Raw genomic sequence first — 25,309 nt, 5'->3', positions numbered from 1 at the left:
CATAAATCTTCTCTGGACTCTTTCCAGCTTAACACCAGCAAGGTGACAAAAACTGAACATAGTACTTCAAGTGTGGTCTTTCAACTGCCTTGTACAACTGTGACAAAACATCCAAACTTCTATACTTAATATCCTGACAGATGAAGGTCAATGTACCAAAAACCACCTTGGCCCCCTATCTAACTTTGATGCCACTTTCAAGCAATTATGTGCCTGCACTCCTAGATCACTCTGCTCTACAATACTCCCTAGGGCCCTGCGATTCACTGTGAATGTCCTGTCCTGCTTTCACTTCCTCAAATACAACACTTCCTTGCACTTATCTGCATTAAACTCCATTAACCATTCCTCAGCCCACCTGTCCAACACGCTATGTACAATACCACCCACTTTAATGCCATGTGCAAACTTACTAATGCCTTCTACATTCTCATCCAAATTGTTGATATAAACCATAAACAGTAATGAGCCCAGCATAGATCACTGTGGCACGCCGCTAGTCGCAGGGGTCCAGTCTGAAAAACAATCTTCCACCATCACCCTCTGCTTCCTTCCATGAAGCCAATTTTCTGTCCAAGCTCTCCCTATGAAGGCGTGGGTTACCTCCGATGCTCCAGTTTCCTCCCATGTCCCAAAGACATGTGGGTTTGTGGGTAAATTAACCTCCAAATTGTCCCTAGTGTGTAGGTAGTGGATGAGAAAGTGGGATGGCATAAAATTAGTGTGAGCATGTAATCGATGGTCGGCTTGGACTTGGTGGGCCAAAGGGCCATTTTCCTTGCTGCATCTTTCAATCACAATGCATCCAGATCCTGTGATGATCACATTCCTGTACATTAAGTAGACATTAGTGAGGAAATCATTAGTGAACTTGGTTTGGGTGGCAAAGGGTTTGATGTTTTGAAGATCTAACCTGTGTGGTCTCGGGTGTCAAAAATGAACCCCATGGGATTGGAGATAGCTTTGGCATAATTGGGTGATAGGGTGAGACAAACAATGAAGCCTGAATGTGACATGGTCCCTTGTGTGGAACTCTGGCAGCTTCACGGCAGTATTGAAGGGTTAGAGAATTTTGTATCTCAGTTTCAACAGGAAACGAGGTTCCAAAAATGTGATGTAAGTTGGTGAAAATTGGCTAATGATGCTCAATGTGGGAAAGTGAGTATTGGATCCGAGCAAGACGGATCAGAATTTCTCCTCAACACTGTCAAATTTATGGAGAAACAAAGTTAATGATGGCTTTTTAGACAAATAGATAAAAAATTGTTCTCAAGGTAGTTGGCATAAATGTCAGATACCATTTGAAATATCACTTTCAGTTTAGACTGTAGATTTTAAAACCAATTGTTAATCTTACAGATGTACAATACAAAGCACCAGAGTCCTATTGACATAATAGGTTAAGTTATTGCACAAATGGCAAGGGAGAGCAAGAAAAGGGATAAAATAAAATTAAAGGATTATAAAAGGGATAAAATAAAATAAAAGACCAATAAAAAGGATAAAATAAAACGAAGGAAGGAGACTGCAGTATATTTCAGATTTATTTGCTTTTAGAAAGAGAATACAACTCAATTTACAAATGTACGAAACACAAATATTCTCAATAGCTGGGAGAAAAAAAATCAAACTTAACAAGCCTGGCAGGAAACTGATGGAACTGGAGCACATTTCATCCTTTGCCCAGCTATGGTTTCTGGTGAGAAAATGCTGAAAATGTTCATCAGGTCGGGCAGCAACTGGAGAAAGAGAGAGTTTTACCAGTTCTTCTGAATAAGTCACAGCCCAGAAACATTAACTCTTGTTTCTCCACAGATAATTCTTGACCTCCAGACTACAATACTTTCGACTCTTATTTAAGTATTTTGCTTACAGATTGAAATTGGTATTGGTTTATTGTTGCCACGTGAACCGATATGAAGTGAAATACTTTGTGTGCTAGACACAAAAAGCTGGAGTAACTTAACGGGTCAGGCAACATCTCTGGAGAAAAGGAATAGGTAACGTTTCGGGTCGAGGCCCTTCAGAAAAAGAAGGGCCTCGGCCTGAACCATCACCTATTCCTTTTCTCCAGAGATGCTGTCTGACCCGCTGAGTTACTCCAGCTTTTTGTGTCTATCTTTGGTTTAAACTAGCATCTGCAGTTCCTTCTTACAAACTTTGTGTGCTATTCAGTGGTATCATACTGTGCATGAGTACAATCAAGCCATATACCAACCAGTACCATATCCCTTTGACCACTTTGTGTCTACCTTCGATTTAAACCAGCATCTGCAGTTCTTTCCTACTCTTGAATGTCACTAAAACAAAGGAGCTGATTGTGGACTTCAGAAGGGCTAAACATCCAAGGACATACACGCCACTGGAGATAAATGGGTCTATTGTGGATAGGGTGAGCAGTTTTAAATACTTGGGAGTCCGCATCGCAGAGGATCTGACATGGGCAACGCACATTGCCGCACTGGTGGGTAAGGCTAAGCAGCGCCTTTACCACCTTAGACAACTGAGGAAATTCAGAGTGTCTCTGAGGATCCTTCATTGCTTCTACTCTGGGGCTGTAGAGAGCATCCTGTCCGGCAACATTACAGTCTGGTTTGGGAACAGCTCTGCCCAGGACAGGATGGCCCTGCAGAGAGTAGTGCGTTCGGCAGAACGCACCATGGGAACTACACTCGTCCCCCTGCAGGAGGTGCAGATCCAGAGCAAGCAAGATCATGAGGGACCCCTGCCACCCCAGTAACGGACTGTTCCAGATGCTACGATCAGGCAAACGCCTCCGCTGTCACGCTGTGAAAACGGAGAGGATGAGACGGAGCTTCTTCCCACAGGCCATCAGGACTGTCAACTTTTATAACCCCAGAGACTAAACTTTTGTCGACACTAATAGTAACTTATTAACTTTATTTATATGCTGTAACTGTAATTCTTTTTGTGCACAACCCGCAGGCATTGCCACTTTCATTTCACTGCACATCGTGTATGTGTATGTGACAAATAAATTTGACTTGACTTGACATATACCAGTACAACAGGTAGTGCAAAAATGAAAATACCAGAGTTCGGAATATAGCTTTAGAGTGTTAAAGTTACTGAGAAAATGCAGATAAAACAAAAGTGCAATGGTCACAATGAGGTAGGCTGGGAGATCAGGGCTACACCATGAACCTCTGAGAGGTCTGTTCAGTGTCTGATGACATCCCTTAATATGAATAGCATTAAAAATGTAAAAATAAAGGCATTCCTTTGAGATTCTCTACACATTTTGTCTAATACTGCTGCCCCGTCAAAAATATTATGCAAACATTACAATGCATTAAATTATTAATATTTTATTATATCTCTCTACTCTAGAGGAGAAATATTTCTGCTTTTGTAATATGTTGTATGATCAATGGCTACCCCTACAATAAGAGCCATTCAGTGTGCGTTGTAACTATAATTATGGTTTATGTCAACAAAATGGCAACGTTGTATTTCTGTGCTACTTTTCAATTCTCTGTCTCTCTGGCAGGATCAAAAGTAATAAACATTTCTGCAGGCATATGTCTTACTTTGGTGACTAGCCCAGTGTTCCTGGTGACTTTCTATTAATACTTTAACTGCACGATTGAGTACACAAATTGTTTTGGCTCTGCTGTCAAATAGCCTGGTACAGTCCACTATTTTGGCAAGCATTCATGAAATGGTGTCTTAACCGTGGAATAAATGTTTTACCTTGATCACCATTGCAATAAGTATTTGGTATTGGATCTGTTCAGAGGTGAAAACATATACATCAATGTTCATTGAATACTAGACATTCCTTAATACAATTTAAAATAATACATAGATTACATTATTCGAAGACGAAATTAAATAGGATTTTTCCTAGTATCTCTCCTATGTGTGATAAATGTCAATTTCAAGAAGCTAATTTAACTCATATTTTCGTAACTTGTATAAAAATGCAAAACTTCTGGTTGGAGATTTTTAAAATAGTTTCTAAAGTTATTAATAAAAAATTAGATATGGACCCAAAATTAATTATATTAGGATTATCAGAACATACTACAAATTTCACAGTAAGTCAGGTACATTTTCTTGATCACAGTCTAATAACTGCGAAAAAACTAATACTTAAATTTTGGAAAAAACCAATAACCCCCACAATTAAAATGTGGACTATGGAAATGACAGAGACCCTGCATTTGGAAAAAATAAGGTTTGCCTTAATCGACAAACCTGAGTTATTCTTAAAAATATGGTCTCCATTTATTGAATTTTTAGAAAAGTAAATGGGTTTGGCACAGGACTAAAATAAAAAAAATTAAATAAAAAGTTGAAACTTGAGTTGGGGGTTGGATGTACAGCTGTGGTTTTTGTCTCCCGGATCTACTCCCGTTAATTTTTATTGTTAGATCTTTTTTTTTTTTTTTTTAACCCTCTTACTCTCTCTCCCCAAGTTTATAGTTTTATATTTTTATTTTTACTTTCTCTCTTCAAAAATTTAAAAATTGAAGCTATGTAAGAACTTTGTAACAAATGTGTTTTTTTTAAAATTTCGATTTGTACATATGCTTTTCAAAAAAAATAAATAAATAAAAAATAAATTAAAAAAAATAGCCTGGTACAGTCCACTATTTTGGCAAGCATTCATGAAATGGTGTCTGTTAACCGTGGAATAGATGTTTTACCTTGATCACCATTGCAATAAGTATTTGGTATTGGATCTGTTCAGAGGTGAAAAAAAGACAACTTTAACCTGAAATTACTCCCCGGTCCTCTTCAATGTACAAACTTGGAAGGTTACCATTCAATCTCTCTGTGATTAGGTGATATTGCCTTAGAAGCAGCAGTGACTTAAATACTGCTTCATTCCTCCGCTAGGTTCCAGGCACTCTCGATAGGTTTCAGAATTTTGACAGAAGCATCCACAATGGAAAATATGTAGGAAGGAACTGCAGATGCTGGTTTAAACGGAAGATTGATGCAAAAAGCTGGAGTAACTCAGCGGGACAAACAGCATCTCTGGGGAAAAGGAATGGATCACCAATTCCTTTTCTCCAGAGATGCTGTCTAACCCACTGTGTTACTCCAGCTTTTTGTGTCTATGGAAAATATCCAGCTAAGTGGGGGCCTGGTAGCCCTGACATTCAGAATGCAATTCAGGTTTCCTGGTGCAAATGGAATAATAGCATGTGAGATGCCATTTGAGATGGTGAACATGAAAATATTGTTAAATCTTTGTGCTTTGGGGCTTAATGATGTTCTGTTGTATTAAAACTTTTTCTTTTTGAGGTCATGTTGTAACTTTAGTGAATTTAATGCTGTTCAATTGTCATTGAATTCCAATTGTTGACAAAGCACTGGAAGTTGGCTATTGCAAGCGCATGTACCTTTGTACATGTGTTCAGGAATCAGGATGAACACAACATTCATGCCAGGCACAGTAATAGTCATTCCATCCTTTCAATGAAACACTTTCAATAAAGGATACCCTACTGGTGCAGAGGTCAGGATATCATTCTAGTGGTCTGGACTAAATTCAGAGACCTGGAGGTCTAGACTAAATTCAGAGACCTAAATTGAAATCACACCATGGTCAGTGAAATTTTTAAGTTCAATTAATAACCTGAAATTATTATTTTTTAATTAGTTACAGAAGTACTGTATTATAATGGCACCCATCTGGTTCACTCATGTTCAATCTGCCATCCTTAACCATTCTGGTCTAGATGTTCCATCCACCCACTATAGTTTAGATTACAAATACAGCATGGAAACAGGCCCTTCGGCCCTCTGAGTCCATGTCAACCATCCATCACCCGTTCACACTAGTTCTATCTTATCCCAATTTCTCATCCACTCACACGCACTTGGGGGCATTCTTACTGAGGCCAATCAACCTACAAATCCACACATCTTTGGGATGTGGGAGGAAACCGGAGCACCCGGAGGTAACATTTGTTCACAGGGAGAGCATGCAAACTCCACACAGACAGCACTCAAGGTAAGGATCAAACTCAGATCTCTGGTGCTGTGAGGTAGCAGCTCTGCCAGTGGCACCACTGTGCATGTGGAAGAAATCTGCCACTCTTAACCAGTCTGGTCTCAACGTGGAACCCAACCAACTAATGTAGATGACTTAAACGTCGTCTGAAATGGGTGTGTGATGGCTGATGTGGTCTCCGGTGTGCTGTATAGCTCTGGCACTCTGCTCCGACAACTCAATGGGTTTAAATGTATAGGAAGGAACTGCAGATGCTGGTTTATTCTGAAGAGAGACACAAAATGCTGGAGTAGCTCAGACCCAAAACGTCACCCACTCCTTCTCCCCAGAGATACTGCCCGTCGTGCTGAGTTACTCCAGCATTTTGTGTCCACCTTCAATGGGTTCAAAGTCAGTCATGTCCAGAACCCCCCCCCCCATGGATGGAGATTTCTATCATTGAGCAGCTGGGCCAAATGGCCCTGTTCTGATCTATAATGCTGTGGAAACCCCTCTATACATGAAAATCAATTCAACTTTCACAATTGAAATGGTGTGGTAAAAAGCATTTCATTTCAAAGTGTGGATACAGAAGCTTGCTGCACTTTGCATTCTGCCGTGATACTACCTGTCAGAAAAATGAAAAAGTATTTGGAGCAGGAAATGCAATTTAGACCAATTCCCAAAGGCACCTGCATGTTAATGCATATAAATGCACAACCTTCAGGATAATGATGCATCTCATGAGATTGAACAGTAACTTATTCAACCATGTTCCCATGCTGTAATATTCCTCTTTGGGTTACTACATTTTGCTGCTTAATTTTCATAATACCTTATTATTCATGTACACCATGTTAACAACATCTGATTTCTATTGGGACACTTTTGGTCCTGTTTATTTTTAAAGGGAAGTGAACATTACTGACAAGGGCAATGTTGACCTTGACGAGCTGTGAAACTGTGAAACAGTTGCGGTGAAACTGATAGATTTGGATTCCAGATTTTTGCCCTGGTGACAATGAAGGATACCTGGTCATTCTTGGTTGTCTCAGCCAAATAGGGCTGCCAAATATATCGTGCTGACATTTCGTATCTTAATTTGGGACAATTGTAGTTAATTAGAGTTAAGCAGCAAATAAGTTTATAACTGATTTTCTATTAATTTGTCACCTTTCTAATTATTATGGATGTTGACTATTATAGACGATGTGGGTGCTTTTGATCTATTTGTAGAAAGTCACAACCTTGCGTGCATGGAGATGGACCATCTTTAAGGCATTGCCAAATTTCACCCGTGTCTGGAAATCTCTGTGTCGTCTCTTCCTTGCCGCTATCAACTCTGTGCAATGTGTGTGAAATACTTGATATAAATTCCCAACACAGAGCACCTGTTCACTGCTGCTAGGAGTCCACTGGTAAATATTTAACAGCCGTAAATAGTACTGCAGTGCATTCCTGTGATGTGAGCCAGCAGAACCGGCTCATTCTTTGCTGCGGCTGTACTGAAACTACTTGTGCAGTGAAATCTTTTGTCCTGTTTAGTCTCTCTGGCATTCTTTTGGAATGAGATATCTGGTGCTTTTGACCAGTTTCAGTGTAAGCTATTCAAACATTTCAACTAGTTGTGAAACTTATGACTACATTGTAAGAAAATGTTAGTTCCTGCCATAAACTCTTTTCGATTTTGGACAAAAAAGGATATAATTGAGGCATCGTTATGAGACTGAGGCAGTATCGGTTCAGGGAACTTTGAACTGTGAAACATTTGCTGCCATTGTCTTGAATTGTCACATTTTCCCTGCTATTCCCTTTCCTTAGAGGCACCCGCCATAGCCCTGGTCTTTAAGTGGCCATTCTTTGTAAGTGCTTTGACTATTATAATATGCGGTCATTTAATTGCAGACGTATCACAGATGACTCATTGTCTTTGTACATTTAAGATGCATTTAATCTGACTCTGGAAGTTGGGGGAAAGAACCCCTCTGTATTTTTCTTGAAGATTACCGCACAGCTTCATCAGATAGACAATACGATACGATACGCAGTTTGAGGAGCATCCTCCCCTCCAAGACCATCTCCAGTCAATCCAACTCCACCCCCAGGACGGAGCCAGCCTTCCTGATGAGCTTGTTAATTATAATTGCAGTCCGCAGCCTTCACGGCAGCGAAGAAGATGACCCTCGCCACCACTGATTGGTAGAAAATCTACAGCATCTTACTGCAGATGTTGAAAGAGCGGAGCCTCCTTAGAAAGTACAGACGGCTCTGTCCCTTATGCAGTGCCTCAACGTTCCTGGACTAGTCCAGTTTACTGTCCAGGTAAACTCCAAGGTACTTGTACTCCTTGCACATCCACCCCACCATTGATGGAGACAGGAGTGTTCCTCTCCTCCTAAAGTCCACCACTAACTCCTTTGTCTTGTCGGTGTTAAGCTGCAGTTAATTCAGCCCACACCACTCAACAAAGTCGTTGTCTACACCTTTGCATTCAGCGTCCCTCCCATCACTGATGTGGCCCAGAATTGCGGAGTCATCCGAAATCCTCTGCAGGTGGCGGGAGTCTGAGTTATACCTGAAGTCCGAGGTGTAGATGGAGAACGGGAAGGGAGAGTGGACGGTCCACATTGAGCCCCTGTGTTGCTCACTACTATATCCGAGACACTGTTCTGTAGCCTGACATACTGTGGTCGTCTAGTCAGGTATTGGTGATCCAGGACACCAATGGAGCATCCACCACATCTTCGTCAGTTTGCTCCCTAGCAGTGCAGGTTGAACACTGGAGAAGTAAATAAGCATGACTCTTACTGTGCTTCCTGGCTTATCCAGGTGAGCATAGGAACGATGAAGCAGGTGGATGATAGTGTCCTCAACCCCCACCTTTGTTTGGTAGGCGAGCTGCAGGGGGTCCAGGTAGGGTTTAACCAGGGGTCGCAGGTGAGTGAGAACCAGCCTCTCCAGGGACTTCACGATGTGTGATGTCAGCGCCACCGGTCTGCAGACATTGGAGGAGCTGGGACGTGTCCTCTTTGGTACAGGAACCAGGCAGGATGTCTTCCACATCACTGGAACCCTCTCCAGGCTCTGGCTCACGTTGAAGATATGCCTGAGTGCTCCACACCACTGGCTGGAACACGCCTTGAGTACCCTCGGGCTGATACCATCGGGACCCGTGGCTTTGCCTGGGTCCAGGCGGAGTCTGCTCAGCTCCTTCCTCACCTGCTCAGCCTTGATGGTCAGGTGCGACAAAGAAAGGGGAGAGGAAGTAGACCAGGGAGATTGAGGGGGAGAGGGGAGGCTGGGCAGAGGCCGCACCATCAAATCTATTTAAAAAAACAGCTCATTGGCCCAGTCCTGATTGCTTCCCCTCCCCAGAACACTGGTCATCTTGTAGCCTGTAATGCTTATCACACCGCTCCACACATTCCTCATGTTGTTCTGCTAAAGTTTCAGTTCCAGCTTCCTCCGACAGCTTGCTCTGTCTCAGTCTCACCTTCAGGTCTCTCTGTACCCGTTTCACCTCCTCCCTGTCACTACTCCTGAAGGCCCTCTTCTTCTGGTTGAGAAAGGCCTTTAGATCACTGGTGACCATGGGCTTGTTGTTGGGGAACAGTGTACAGTCTCCTCAGGGGCATCGTTATCCACACAGAAATTTATGTAACTGGTAACACAGTCTGTGAGTCCATCAATGCCCCCTCCATGGGGACTACAGAGTGCGCCCCAGTCTGTGACCACAGTGGCTTAAGAATATAGTTTGCCAGCATTTCCCCTGCACCCTCCTCCATCACCCACCCTCCACATCCTTAGGAGTAAATTAAAATGGGCAATGAATGCTGGCTTTGCCAGTCAAGCCCAAATCCTGAAAATGTTAATGAATGAGAACAATTGCTCCGATCAATTGCAGCATTTCTGTATTCGGCAAACTTCACAACGAGAATCAAAACTGGAAAAGCTTTTGACCTTCCTTTTAACCTGAGGACAGTCCATTTTGTTTTCAAGGGCAGTGCAACTTTATCCAGTTGTCTCTCTTCATTCATGACTCAAGATGAGTGTGACAGTGAGGTTTTCCTCGGGTTACAGTCTGAGCTTGATATTCATCCCTGTGCACTTTTTTTCCCCAGCGGTCAGCCGTGTTTCTAAATTACAAAACTGCTTTTAGCGATATGTTGACCCGCTGAACTTGTGTTCTTGTGGTTTATCCCTATATCCCACTTGATGTTGAACACTAGTTTGCAGTTGGCTCCTGTCCAAGAATAGCTTGTTAAAAGCCACTGCCATCTTATAGCAGAATAAATAGATCCCAACCCTTGCCTGGATTTTTTTTGCCTGTAGTTTAAGTTTAATTCCGCAACCTGAGAGCATTTACTGCTGCCTCTGAAACCATGCAAAATGATCTGAGCAAATTCTCCAAAGTAACTAAAACCTCAGCTGGTGAAACATCTGCATTTTGTGGAAACACAAAACCTTCTATAAGTGGATAGTATAAAACATTGGGGTTACTAGTTTATCTTCTTCAAATGCAAGTTAATTCATTTTCAAATGTTTGGTCTTTAAATTCATGTGGACTTACTAAACTGAGCATCTACTATTCCATGGTAGACACAAAATGTTGGAGTAACTCAGCGGGACAGGCAGCATCTCAGGAGAGAAGGAATGGGTGACGTTTCAGGTCGAGACCCTTCTTCAGACTGATGTAAGGGGAGGGGGCGGGACAAAGATAGGATGTAGTAGGAGACAGGAAAACAGTGGGAGAACTGGGAAGGGGGAGTGGATAGAGAGGGACAGGGGAACTATCTGAAGTTAGAGAAGTCAATGTTTATACCGCTGGGATGTAAGCTACCCAAGCTAAATATGAGGTGCTGTTCCTCCAATTTGTCCTGGGCCTCACTATGACAATGGAGGAGGCCCATGACAGAAAGGTCAGACTGGGAGTGGGAGGGGGAGTTGAAGCGCTGAGCCACCGGGAGATCAGGTTGGTTAAGGCGGACTGAGCGAAGGTGTTGAGCGAAACGATCGCCGAGCCTGCGTTTGGTCTCAGCGATGTAGAGAAGTTGACATCTGGAACAGCGGATACAATAGATGATGTTGGATGAAATGCCGGTGAACCGCGGCCTCACCTGGAAAAACAGTTTGGGTCCTCGGATGGAGTCTAGATATGTACTGTGAAATGTGAGCATCAACATTGTATGCTTTTGTTTATTACTGGAACCGTGGACTTGGAATGACAAGTCATTTCCTTTCAAAAGTTTATCAGTTGCCTGCGAAAAGTCATTTTCCTGCAGACTTGCATAGAAATATTTTTGACCTTGGGACACATCTAATAATTTAATTCCTTGCCTCCATGTTTTGATTAAATAGCAAGTAAGTGCAGTTCCTCTGTTTGTGCTGATAATGTCTTTGAAAGATAGATCCACCATTGGGTTCTATTACTAAATATGGCTATTTAGCTTAATCTCATGCCAAAGTATGCTCGTGATTCACTGATTCTCAGCTCCAAGCAGACTCCCACTGAGAAATATTTCCATTTTCTTTTGTATATTCTTTCTTTAACCCCTAATATCTGGACTGACATTTTAGAATGGAGGTGTTGTGAATCCAACCTGTTAAGTCCCAGCTGTTGTTCTGGCTGTGATACTTTGCCAGCCCACAACAAGGTTACATTTGTGTGAATAAATGCCCAAATGCGGGTGCTATTTTTGATCCGTTCTTTTCCCCTGAAAGTGGTGGTTCATATTGAGACCTGTTTTAATAAATGTTGACATCCTTGTCTACTGGCTGGAGAGGGTTTAAAGAGCACAGTGGTGCAACTGGTAGAGTTGCTGAACTGGCTTGATTCTGGTCTCGTGCGTTGTCTGTGTGGAGTTTGCACATTCTTCCTGTTACAATAGACAATCGACAATAGGTGCAGGAGGAGGCCATTCAGTCATTCAAGCCACCACCGCCATTCAATGTGATCATGGTTGATCATTCTCAATCAGTACCCCAATCAGTTCCTGCCTTCTCCCCATACCCCCTGACTCCGCTATCCTTAAGAGCTCTATCTAGCTCTCTCTTGAATGCATTCAGAGAATTACTGTGTGGATTTACTCAGGTGCTCTGGTTTTTCTCCCACATCCCAAAGACGTGTGGGTTTGTAGGTTAATTGTCCCCTGTAAAATTTCCCCCAGTGTGTCGGGCATGGATGCGAAAGTGGGACAACATAGAACTCGTGTGAGTGGGTTGGTGAGGACTTGGAGGGCGGAAGGGCGTGTTCCCATGCAGTATTTCTAAGTACATGAGCACTAAGCACAAAGAGTATGTGCCAATGATTGGGACTGACATCAATACCAGCATCCATTTTTCAATCAGACACAAGAGTTCTTCCTCGCTTCTCCCTCCAAACTTTGGTGCATTGAGGATAGTTGTAGGTTCAACTGCAGATGCCGGTTTTGAAAAAAAAGACAACATTTTTAGAGTAACTCAGCAGGTCTGAGGAAGGATCTCGAACCAAAAAGGTCTCGTGTCCATGTTTCTCCAGAGATGCTGCCTGACACATTGAGTTGTTCCAGCACTTTGTATTTTTTGCAGCAAAATTGGTGAGACAGGAATTTCCATGTGCAAAGTCATGCTGACCTTTTGATGATAATTCTGCTGCCCATTCGTTACTTTGGCAAAGATCAGCATAGTTTATTTCTGAGTGCTATATAATTGAAACTGAGTGCCGGAGACCTGGGAGAGCAAATTGCATTCCACTCGATCACTTGGGAAAATCACAAATCCTATCTTTTAAAAAAAGATATACATTACTGTGGAACAACGCTATACCACATTTCCTTACTTTATATCCTTGATGACGAGTCAACCTCCAGAATTGTAATGCTGACGCTCACAAAAGTCTGAAGAAGGGTCTCGACCCGAAACGTCACCCATTCCTTCTCTCCTGAGATGCTGCTTGACCTGCTGAGTTACTCTAGCATTTTGTGTCTACCTTCAATTTGAACCAGCATCTGTAGTTATTTTCTTACAAAGGTAAAAATATGTCATTTTCATAAAGGGAATGAGTTATGTGATTTGTGTTAATTTGTGTAAATGCGTTAAAGGAAAAAAGTGATTTAACTCGTCCTTTATTGAAGTCTGAGCTACAAAGCTTTCCCAGCATTTCCTCTCATGCCTTGAACTGTCTGTTTGCTTTGGTGATGTTGGTCAACCAGATGTTACTCCATGGGAACTGACTTAAGAGCTCAGCAGGAAAATGGGAAAAGTATTCTACTGTGACTTTATTCCCCCAAAAAAACATGAAAGAAGAACAAAGTCTACTGTTCCCAACCCACCTATCTCTTCCATGTCCAATTATCAGGAGGTTACTGATGTCTCCTTTAATACTTCCATGTACTGTTTTTTCCAGTCACTGGAGTCTAACTTTCTATTTACAAAGCTCGTGTTTTAAATGTTCTCAGTCTCAGTTATGCAACATTCCCTTGGGTTTTACTGCTTGGATATTTGTTATTCCGGAGGCACAGAGGGGGACAATATAGATGCAACATGAGTCCTGGGAAGCAAGAATGATTTATTCTTTCCAGCTATTTATTTCTGCAAAACAAACTCTGATCATGAGCATATGTTCAGCAAAAAGCTTTGTGGTTTTACAATTGTGTATTTTGTCCTTGCTTCAACCCAGACTAGAGATAGTTTCAGGAATAACAGGGTTGTAATAGAGGATATTTGGCTTTCCAAAAGTCGACGTGGACTGCCAAAGTAGGGCTTGGATAGGGTGGAATTTAAGTGTTTAGGAAGACTTTATTAAATTAATATGTAGATAGCAAGACTTTGGCCATATAGCATCATTCCATTAGCTTTACAATATTATGGAAAAGGATCAGACTTATCCACAGGTTGAAGTTCTAAATTGGAGCTAGGCCAATTGTTTTGGTACTGGACTAGAAGTTTGAAAAGCTGATTTGGGGGGGCAGGTAATGGGAGATCTGGTAAGTTGGGGCTTTTTATGAGAGTTCAACATGAGATGGTGAGAGCTCAAGGACAGCATTTTCCTACTGGATTGAAGGGCAAGGCTGGCAGGTGTAGGGAACCCTAGATGACAAGAGATTTAGGCTCTGGTCAATAAAAATGAGGCATATGTCTGGTGTAGGTAGTTGGAATCAAATGAATACCTTGAAGAATATTCCCCTGAAGAAGGAAACCAGAAGGGTGAAAAGAGGACATGAGATATGTTTGGCAGATAAAGTAAAGGGGAATCGAAAGAGATTCCACAAGTTTATTAAGGACAAAGGACTAATTAGATAGCAAATATGGCTCGTTTAGATTAATAAGTGTTTGTGACTCCACAACATGGTCAAGGTAAATTTAGTGACTTGACAATGTGTGGATCCACAGGAGATGGGTGAAGTGTTAAATTCATCAGTATTATCCATGGAGAAAGTCATGGATGCGAGGGACGTCAAAGGTTAGTGATGTCTTGAAGAGAGTTCAGACTACAGAGGAGCATGTGCTGGAGATCAAAGAAAACATAAAATTAAATAAATCCTCAGGACATGATTAGGTGTTCATTGTGGGAATCTAAGAAAGAAATGCTGGGCCCCGTGGTGGATACAGTTGTAGGATTCATCGACTCGGTTGAGGTGCAAGACTGGATTATGGCTAATGTTGTGTCTTTGGCATTTGGAAAGGTAAGGACTGGTTATGGATAGTCAGCATGGCTTTGTACATGGAAACTCATGGCTCACCAATTTGACTGGGTTTTATTGAAGAACTTCCCAAAACCATTGAGGGCAGTGCTGTAAATGTTTAAAGCTCATTTGGAGTACTGCGTGCAGTTCTGGTTACCTTGCTACAGAGAAGAAGAGGAAGAGAAGAAGGGTCTCGACCCTAAACGTCGCCCATTTTTCTCTCCCGAGATGCTGCCTGACCTGCTGAGTTACTCCAGCATTTTGCGAATAAATACCTTCGATTTGTACCAGCATCTGCAGTTATTTTCTTATACTCTTTTGCTACAGAGAAGATGTCATTAAACTGGAAAGGGTCCAAAAAAGATTTACGAGGTTGTTTCTGGGACTGGGGGGTTTAAGTTAGAAAGAGAGGCTGGGTCAGCTGGGCCTTTTTTTCCAGGAGTGCAAGAGGCTGAATGGAGGCTCATAAAATCATCAGGGGAAAAGATAAGGTAGAGTCTTTTCTCTGAGATGGGGGAATCAAGAACTAGAGACAATAGGTTTAAGGGGAGAGGGGAAAGATTTAATTATAACTCAAGGGTCAACTTTTTCACACACAGGTGGGTATACGGATCACACTGCCACAGGAAGTAGTTGAGGCAGATACTATAACATTTAGAAAATAGTTGGATAGGGCTGGTTTCCGTGCTACACAGTTATGACTTCCAGTCAGAAGAAGGGTCTCGATCCAAAACGTCACCTATTCCTTCTATCCAGAGATGCTGCCTGTCCCGCTGAGTTACTTCAGCAGTTTGTATCTATTTTCAATGTAAACCAGCATCAGCAGTTCCTTCCTACACACATGACTCTTAAAATGGCTTTATCCTTTTCTATCCAAGATTATGGTTAGGTGTACAGTGCAGACTAATGTGAACTGCAGACTTCATTGAGAGTATGCCTTTTTTCACTCGCTAGTTAAACGGGAAAGCATGAATCTCATCAGTCTGTTGGAATTAAAAAGGCCTTTTTAAACTGCTATTAATCTATTCAGCTCCCAGAAAATATAAAATGTATGAAGTCAAAGAATGGAATCCTTTCATTTCCACTCGCATGAATATTTCCGAATGACACTTCACTGTGCTACTATGGTTACCTGTCATCCAGCAATATAAATGCAAAAAATACATTTTGAAGTTCCCATATGTTTTTCCCGATAACTACTCGAATGCCTTTCACTCCAGTTTGCAATTCCATTCACAACTCCTCCAAATGAAACAGTCTGAGTGCAGCATGTCATGGAAGATGTGCAGTGTTGGGTTAAATGGCAAGTTATGTCTTTGCCACACATGTCAAACCGACCTCCCTCTCTCTTCCCTGTGCCCAACCTGGATGCGCACTCATTCCTCCCACTAACCCCCCAGCGCCCCCCACCAACCTCTCCTCACCCCCAGGCTCTCCCCGCCCTCAACCCCTTCCATCCATATTCCTTTCTCTGACTTCACATTTCACTTCTCCTTTTCCCCTTATCATACCCTTTTGTATCCCTCCAACCTAACAAACCGCATGTATCATATCATATCATATATATACAGCCGGAAACAGGCCTTTTCGGCCCACCAAGTCCGTGCCGCCCAGCGATCCCCGCACATTAACACTATCCTACGCCCACTAGGGACAATTTTTACATTTACCCAGCCAATTTACCTACATACCTACATACCCATCTATCACTTGCCAGATTGTGTCTAGCTGCCACCTCTCTTTTCTGGACTTCTCCCCCCTACTACAATCACTCTCGAGGAGGGGTCCTGACCCAAAATGTTACCTATGTATGTCCTTCAGAGATGCTGCCTGTCCTGCTGAGTTACTCCGGTACTTTGTTTTTGTCTATAAACCAGCATTTTCAGTTCCTCACGTTTACCTTGGTATTCAGTGGTATTAATATTGCTTACTGTTGTGGAATCCCCCACCATCACTGTCCTCGAGTCACCACTAACCAGAAAATGAACCAGGTAGGTTACTAACATAATGTGTATGAAGGAACTGCAGATGCTGGATTAAACCAAAGATAGACACAAAATGTTGGAGTAACTCAGCGGGACAGGCAGCATCTCTGGAGAGAAGGAATGGGTGACGTTTCAGGTCAAGATCCGATGACCTTCAGTCTGAAGAAGGGTCTCGACCTGAAACGTCACCCTTTCCTTCTCTCCAGAGATGCTGCCTGGCCGCTGAATTACTCCAGCATTTTGGGTCTATCTTGGGTTACAAACATAGGCCACTGTCTGATTTTCTTTCCACTGCCTTCAAGTATCAAATCTGAATTAACATGGAGAATGCTTCACGTTTGAGAGTGCAGCTTCATCAACATTCACACAACTGATCAATCTAGCCCCCCTTCCCTCACAACGGCCAAACCACTCTACCACCATAGCACCATGTCCTTTTGACTTCAAGAAGCCAACTGGCCGCCAGAATCTCAAGGGCATTTAGGAGACTTTACTGAGACGCCCCCTTCCCTAAAGACTTAAAATTAACGTCCAGTGTTTCTATCGTAGAGAGCCCAATTAAAATTTATAAATGGTTTGATTTGTGACTAAGAAAGCAGTCGATGCAGTACCTGTCCAGGTTGGTTATTAAAGATATTTCATTGTAGCTCAACCCGAAACATCACCCATTCCTTCTCTCCAGAGAGGCTGCCTGTCTCGCTGCGTTACTCCTGCATTTTGTCTATCTTTGGTGTAAACCAGCATCTGCAGTTACTTCCTCCACTAAAGCTCAGGTGTATGCTGGTCACGTATGGTCCTATCCAAGAACTTGGTTCCATCAATCATTCTAACAGCAACCCATCCTGCCAACTTACTGGGTTACGATGGTTTGTTTGGCTCGGACCTCTGAGTGCACATAAAGAAGTGCTCAGTTGAAAGAGGAAATCTCTCTGCCCAATCTTGGATTCAGCTGGAGAATGTGGCAGGAACTTGGCTTGTTCCTGAAGCCAACACACAGGTACCAGAATATTACAAATACCAGCTTCCTGCCCTTGACCAGTCTGTCAGCTGGCACACCAAGGTGCAAAAGTGTATCACAAGTTCATTAGCTCACTCATTTTATTGAGTGTACAGAGATTATAGTTCATTGCTAAATATAGACTTCGGCATGGATGGCTTGAAGAATAGTTGTAATCAAAAGAGAGTGCAAATAAGTCTAAAGAACTTGCAAGAATTTAAATTGAGGATACCACTCATAGACTGCACAGCAGTGAAGTTCCGAGTGTTTTATTTCACCTGCCATCAAGTGTGCATTGTTCCAACAGTGCATTTGTTTTCTACCTTCCTCTCCTGAAGAATCTTTGTCTCATTTCACAAGTAACAATAATTTTGCTATCTTTTACAGTAGCGGATAGGAAAATGATTAATACCTGAACAAATCTGTTCTCGATCCCAGAAGAACACTGTTTTTTCTTCACATCATATAAATCTTTCACCTTTTAGTCAAGATTATTGGGTTGATATCTGAAGCAAAGCCAAGTTGTAACGTTTTCTTTTGCTTATTTTTACCATCTTTCAAGTTCAGAGGTGCTGGCGCTGTTTGTAATATGCCCATTCTTATCCCCTGCTCATCAGTGAACACAATAGACCACGGACTGAATCAGGCCTTTTATAATCTGTGTCGGAAGGATCTGCAGATGCTGGTTTACACCAAAGATAGACACAAAATGGGCGGCACGATGGCGCAGCGGTAGAGTTGCTGCCTTAAAGCGAATGCAGCGCCGGAGACTCTGGTTCGATCCTGACTACGGGCGCCGTCTGTACGGAGTTTGTATGTTCTCCCCGTGACCTGCGTGGGTTTTCTCCGAGATCTTCGGTTTCCTCCCACACTCCAAAGACGTACAGGTTTGTAGGTTAATTGACTGGGTAAATGTAAAAATTGTCCCTAGTGTGTGTAGGATAGTGTTAATGTGCGGGGATCGCTGGGCGGCGCGGACTCGGTGGGCCGAAGGGCCTGTTTCCGCGCTATATCTCTAAATCTAAATCTAAAATGCTGGATTAACTCTGCGGGACAATCAGCATCTCTGGAAAGGCTTCCCTCCAGATATGCTGCCGCTGAGTTACTCCACATTTTACAATACAATACAATACAATATATCTTTATTGTCATTGTACAGGGGTACAACGAGATTGGGAATGCGCCTCCCATACGATGCAATAAATTAATTAGCTAGTAGTATTAATTTAAACAACCCAATGAAACAAATTGTAACAGTTTTAAAACAGAATAAAGTGCATGTAGGTCTGTACTGGTTCGCTGTGCGATGTGGCCATCTGGCTCAGCAGGACCGGTTCATGGCAGCTATGGCCCTGGGGATGAAGCTGTTCCTGAGTCTGGAGGTGCGGGCTTGGAAGGCCTTGTATCGTCAGCCCTATGGTAGAAGTTCGAACAGACTGTTGCAGGGGTGTGAAGAGTCTTTGTGGATGCTGGTGGCTTTTCTGAGGCATCGTGTGTTTTATAATCAGTCTGGCTAATGTGATAAATTCACCATGATGGCATCTGAGGATATGACTAGTCTTCTTGACGTTGAATATTGAAAGGGAGTTAAAACCCATGGGCCTGTGTGATTCTGTTATTTCCTCATTTCCTTCCTTGACTTTCCCAGCCAAATGACGGGATAGTGACGGGCGTAAGGCTTACCACCTAGTTTCTAATGCTCTTTCTAACCCATGGCGTTGAGCAACATTTAACATCCTGACTGCTCTGCAAGTTTCAGGGACTTAACGTTCCTGCCATTATCTTCAGCTGGATCTACAATTGGACAGAGAGATTTCCTCTTTCAACCAGGGCACTTCTTTATGCATACTCATCATTGTCTGGAAAGAATGAGTCTTAAGCGAGCAATTGGAAGCTCACAACATTTTTGATGTTTCGATATTCTATATTCTTGATTTTTCCACCTGCATGACAGTAGCACCGTGATTGCCAATTCACCTACAAGTACAAGTTCCCCACTCGTATAAGCAGCACAGTGCCTTAAAGGTCCAGTCTGAATGACATACAATTCCATCACAAAAACAGCAGCAAATTAGCTTTCAGGGTACAGCATTAAGGTCAGTGGGGGAAAGTTTAAAGGAGATTTGCAGGCAGGGTTTCTGCACGATGAGTGGTGAGTGCTGCTGCAGGTGGCGATGGTGGAGGCATACAATATGACCACTGACAGGCGAAGTGAATAACTTTGAATATCTTGTTACAATGGCACCTGTCAGGGGGTGGGATATATTCTGCAGCAAGTGAACAGTCAGTCCTTGAAGTTGATGTGTTGGATGCAGGAGAAATGGGCAGGAGTAAAGACCTGAGCGACTTTGACAAGGACTAAATTGTTCTGGCCAGACGACTGGGTCAGAGCATCTCTGAAACGGCAAGGCTTGTGGGGTGCTCCCGGTCAGCAGCGGTGAGTACCGACCGACAGTGGTCCGAGGAGGGACAAACCACAAACCGGCAACAGACAGGGTGTTGGGTGCCCAAGGCTCATCGATGCGCGAGGGCAACGAAGGCTATCCCGTCTGGTCCGACTGACAGAAGGTCGACTGGCACAAGTCACAGAAAATTTTAATGGCGGTCACGGGAGGAATGTGTCACAATACACAGTGCATCGCACCCTGCTGCGTATGGGGCTACACACGGAGGACCAACAGCATATTAGGCAGGTGGTCATTATGTTTTGGCTCATCGGGTCATAATGTTTTGGCTGATCGGTGTATATGATGGTGGTGTTTTAAGAATCATTTAGGTAGGCATGTGGATATGGACGGAGATAGATCGCATACCGACAGAGGAGATTAGTTTCAGTTGTTATCATGTTCACACAGATATTTTCGGCCAAAGGGACCGCTCCTGTGCTAGAAAGTTCAATGCTTACTTATAACAGGATAATGTACCCAGAAAAATGCAATGTGGGTATTTATGAATGTACACAAGCTTTTTTCCACGAGCAGTAGCTCTACTCATAGAAACATAGAAAATAAGTGCAGGAGTAGGCCATTCGGCCCTTCGAGCCTGCACCGCCATTCAATATGATCATGGCTGATCATCCAACACAGTATCCCGTACCTGCCTTCTCTCCATACCCCCTGATCCCTTTAGCCACAAGGGCCACATCTAACTCCCTCTTAAATATAGCCAATGAACTGGCCTCAACTACCTTCTGTGGCAGAGAATTCCACAGATTCACCACTCTCTGTGTGAAAAAAAACTTTCTCATCTCGGTCCTAAAAGACTTCCCCCTTATCCTTAAACTGTGACCCCTTGTTCTGGACTTCCCTAACATCGGGAACAATCTTCCTGCATCTTGCCTGTCCAACCCCTTAAGAATTTTGTAAGTTTCTATAAGATCCCCCCTCAATCTTCTAAATTCCAGCGAGTACAAGCCGAGTCTATCCAGTCTTTCTTCATATGAAAGTCAACAGCCAAAAGTCTGTAGCCTCCTTGTGCTCCGGTATTTTATTTCATTCTTTACATGTTTAAATTATAATGTTTTATTTTTAATTGTCCACTGGATTTTGTGTTGTTACTTGCGAGCAAAGCCCCAGGGCAAATTCCTTGTATGTGTACATACTTGGCTGATAACATTTATTCAATTCAATTGAAACCACCTTTAACATCACCGGCACAGCCCTATCCTGGATCAAATCATACCTCTCCGACAGGCACCAGTTCATCTCCATTAATAACTGCAAATCCCCCACCGCTCCCCTCCCCCAAGGTGTCCCCCAAGGTTCAGTTCTCGCCCCCCCTCCTCTTCATCCTGTACCTGTTCCCCCTTGGTCAATTTCCCAGTATCCACCTCCCCTCACATCTGGAATCTTGGAATCATCTTTGATCAAACTCTCTCCTTCGACAAACACATCAAACACATCACCAAGACAGCCTTCTTCCACCTCAAAAACATCGCCCGTCTCCGTCCATCCCTCTCCTCCACAGCTGCAGAAACCCTCATCCACGCCTTCATCACCTCCCGTCTGGACTACTGCAACAGCCTCCTTCCTCTATGGTTCACCCTCAAAAATCATCAATAAACTCCAATACATCCAGACCTCCGCTGCCCGTCTACTCACCCACTCCCCGATCCGTGACCATATCACCCCCGTCCTTTACAAGCTCCACTGGCTCCCCATCCCCCAGAGAATCCAGTACAAAATCCTCCTCATGACCTACAAAGCCCTCCATAACCTGGCCCCATCCTACCTGACTGACCTCCTCCACAGACACACTCCAACCCGTACCCTCCGCTCTGCTGCTGCTAACCTCCTGTCCCCCTCCCATCCGGACCAAACTCAGATCCTGGGGGGACAGGGCTTTCTCCATCGCTGCTCCCACACTCTGGAACTCACTACCTCAGACCATCAGAGACTCCTCCTCACTCACCTCATTCAAAACATCACTGAAGTCTCACCTGTTCAGCACTGCCTTCAATCACTGACCGTCACCTCACCTTCTTTTTCCTTTTCTGTTCGTTTACTTATTTATCTATTTATTTTATTTTCTATGTTTTAGTAAACCCTGTAAAGCGTCTTTGAGTGTTTAGAAAAGCGCTATATAAATGTAATGCATTATTATTATTATTATTAGTATTATTAATGAGAAGTTACCCAGTAATCTACACCCCGGCTGTGGATAGCAGCAGGAGCAGGGAGATGGGTTTCATGCTGTTATATCATGACATAGTACCATTTAGTTTATTGTCACGTGTACCGAGGTACAGTGAAAAGCTGTGATCTCCAAGGTAATGGTTTCTTGCTATATGCTTCCATCTTATAAACACTCTTCCACCATTTCCAATGCCCCCACCCACCCACTCCAACAACGAATTAGATTTTAGATTTAGATTTAGAGATACAGCACGGAAACAGGCCCTTCGGCCCACCAGGTCCACGCTGCCCAGCGATCCCCGCACATTAACACTATCCTACACACACACTAGGGACAATTTTTACATTTTTAATTAACCCAGCCAATTAACCTACATACCTGTACGTCTTTGGAGTGTGGGAGGAAACCGAAGATCTCGGAGAAAACGCACGCAGGTCACGGGGAGAACGTACAAACTCCGTACAGACGGCGCCCGTAGTCAGGATCGAACCTCAGTCTCCGGCGCTGCATTCGCTGTAAGGCAGCAACTCTATCGCTGCGCCACCGTGCTGCCCAAGCCAGAGCATTAAAAAAATATGAATAACGAGATAATTTTGCAGCTATGAAAGTTTAGTTGCAACATGAGGCTGTCTCCACTACACATTTGCATTTAAATAATTGATATGAATGTGTTCCAGAATAAAGAACAGCAGATGAAAGACTCCATGAGGCTCTGTGTTAAACCCAGTCATTTACAATTCTAAGTGAATACTCGGGCGTGCTGTTAACTGCAAATAGCCTGACCGGTCATCCTGTCTGATCCCAGATGGGCAATCATTAATGTACAAAAGTGTTTGTTGAACCTTTTTCAGCAAACACTTTGATACAGTTTCAGCAATTTTGAACATGAATTTAGTATTTTTAATTTTTAAGCAAAAAGGCATTGAATTCTCTGACTTGAAGTAACTTAACTACGAAACACTCCCCCGCTCTCCATTCTCTCTCCTGCGCGCTCTCCCCCTACTCCCCCCCCACCGGCTGCTTCCTTGTGCCCCACCTAGGCGCGCACTCATTTCTCCACTTCCCGCACCGTCCACCTCTTTTCCTTTGATAGATACAAAATGCTGCAGTAACTCAGCGGGACGGGCAGCATCTCTGGAGAGAAGGAATCGGTGACGTTTCAGGTCGAGTGCTTTCTTCAGTCTGAAGAAGGGACTCAACCTGAAAGGTCACCAATTCCTTCTCTCCAAATATGTTGCCTGCCCCCGCTGAGTTACTGCAGCATTTTGTGCCTATCTTTGGTGTAAACCAGGATCTGCAGTTCCTTCCTACACCTTTGTTCCTTTGCCTGGCTTCACAATTTGTACCTCTTCTACCCTTATCTCACACCTTCTTGTCTTTTCACCTCTGGCCTTTGTCCGACCATCTGCCTATTGAAACCTGCCCTTCCCTGTATCCACCTATCACTTGCCAAGCTGGGTTCTCCCCCCTCCTCTCTTCCAGTCCAGCTTTCATCCTCTACCCCCCACCACAATCAGTCGGAAGAAGGGTCCCGACCTGAAACAATACCTACCAACATTCTCCAGATATGCTGTCTGACCCACTGAGTTATTACAGCACTTTGTGTCTGTCTTTGTAAACCGGCATCTGCAGTGCTTTGTTTTTCCAACTCCTGCTTGGATGACATTGTGATGACCAAAGATAGACACAAAATGCTGGAGTAACTCAGCGGGACAGGCAACCTCTCTGGAGAGAAGGAATGGGTGACGTTTCGGGTCGAGACCTTTCTTCAGACTGACCAATATGCTGAAATCAGGATGAATACCTCGATTGATTTTTGGAGGCTCGATCAATAAGTGACGCAGGAATGCCTGCCAAACTAGTTTCAGTTGAACTAATATTTTAACCTGTTGAGCTAATTGATGTCAGTAATATTATTAATTCCCAACTTAAAAATTGCCTGTGCAGGACCTTTTCCTCCTAGCAAGATGGATGGACTCGCATCGAACACAGCACTGCCTCCACTTTTTGCTGATGATGATGTATCAAAGGAGAGTGTGGACCTGACAGTCGATGCTGGGTATGTTTTGCATTCTTTTACTAAAAATTACTAAAGCTCTGTAATGTTGCACAGAGCGAATAAATAATTTGAATGCGACAGATGCCAAAATCTGGGTGGTTAATAAGCCGGCAGTATCTGTTTAAAAAAAAATTCTTAACATTGTTTTATGCCTGTGGACTGTGAGATGTGGTGACTGTTGGTGCAGGATGGATTCATAGATCTCGACTCCTCCTCCCCCCCCCCCCATCCTTCCATTAATGGCTGGTATTTCCGTACTTCTTCATGGGAACTTCACCTATTGCGAGCACTGCAACTAACCCTCTTTACGTCCGTGAAAGACATTGATGACAACTGATAACTTTTGATGGAGAATAGCAGGCAAAAAAGCTCCTCGTTATCAGGCTGCCAGAGGAGGTAAAAGTCATTTAGTACATGGATAGGAAAGGCTTAGGCCAAATGCGAGTAGGTGGGACAAGTGTAGATGGACCATCTTGATCGGCATGGGCAAGTTGGGTCAAAGGGCCTGTTTCCTTGACTTTGAGCCCCGGCGGAGTTGTGGACCTAACATCCGATTCCTTGCCTGGATTGACGCTCCAACCATGGCCTGCGGACGTTAACATCGAGGAGCTCGCAGTCTCGGGTTGAGACCAGTTGGGAGCTCCAAGCCGCACGACGTTCGACAGGCCCCGACCCGGGGTAGATTGCCTGGTGCGGTGGAACTGAGATTCCCCCCCCAATGCAGGAGCTTGATCGCCCCGACGAGGAAGGCCCGCCGCCAGCTACGGGAGTCAAGATCGTCCCGTCAATGGAAGGTTCGAGGCCCCCAGCCGCTGGAGGACAAAGAAGGGAGAGAATGAACTTTTTTTTCGCCTTCCATCACAGTGAGGAATGCGGAGGAGTCACTGTGGTGGATGTTCATGTTAAAATATATTTTGTGTGTCCTGCTGCTTTTTATTGTTATGACTGCATGGCAAATGACATTCCTCGTAGGTTGCAAAACATATTTGGCTAATAAAGTAC

General features: G+C 43.5%; 1 protein-coding gene across 3 annotated transcripts in view; it reads left to right on the top strand.

Annotated features, from left to right (window-relative positions):
- The window catches only part of hmg20a (high mobility group 20A), a 70,586-nt gene that overhangs the window by 13,888 nt on the left and 31,389 nt on the right, over window positions 1–25,309 (top strand). For all 3 annotated transcript variants that reach the window (XM_078429979.1, XM_078429980.1, XM_078429981.1), the window contains exon 2: window positions 24,196–24,307. In XM_078429979.1, coding sequence (XP_078286105.1) covers window positions 24,216–24,307 — 92 coding nt within the window. In that variant the 5' untranslated portion in view covers window positions 24,196–24,215. The remainder of the gene's footprint in view (window positions 1–24,195; window positions 24,308–25,309) is intronic.

The sequence above is a fragment of the Rhinoraja longicauda genome, chromosome 38, assembly GCF_053455715.1.
Source record: "Rhinoraja longicauda isolate Sanriku21f chromosome 38, sRhiLon1.1, whole genome shotgun sequence".
Lineage (NCBI taxonomy): Eukaryota > Metazoa > Chordata > Chondrichthyes > Rajiformes > Arhynchobatidae > Rhinoraja > Rhinoraja longicauda.
Note: the sequence above shows the minus strand (reverse complement) of the source record. Positions and strands in the feature narration are given on the sequence as shown.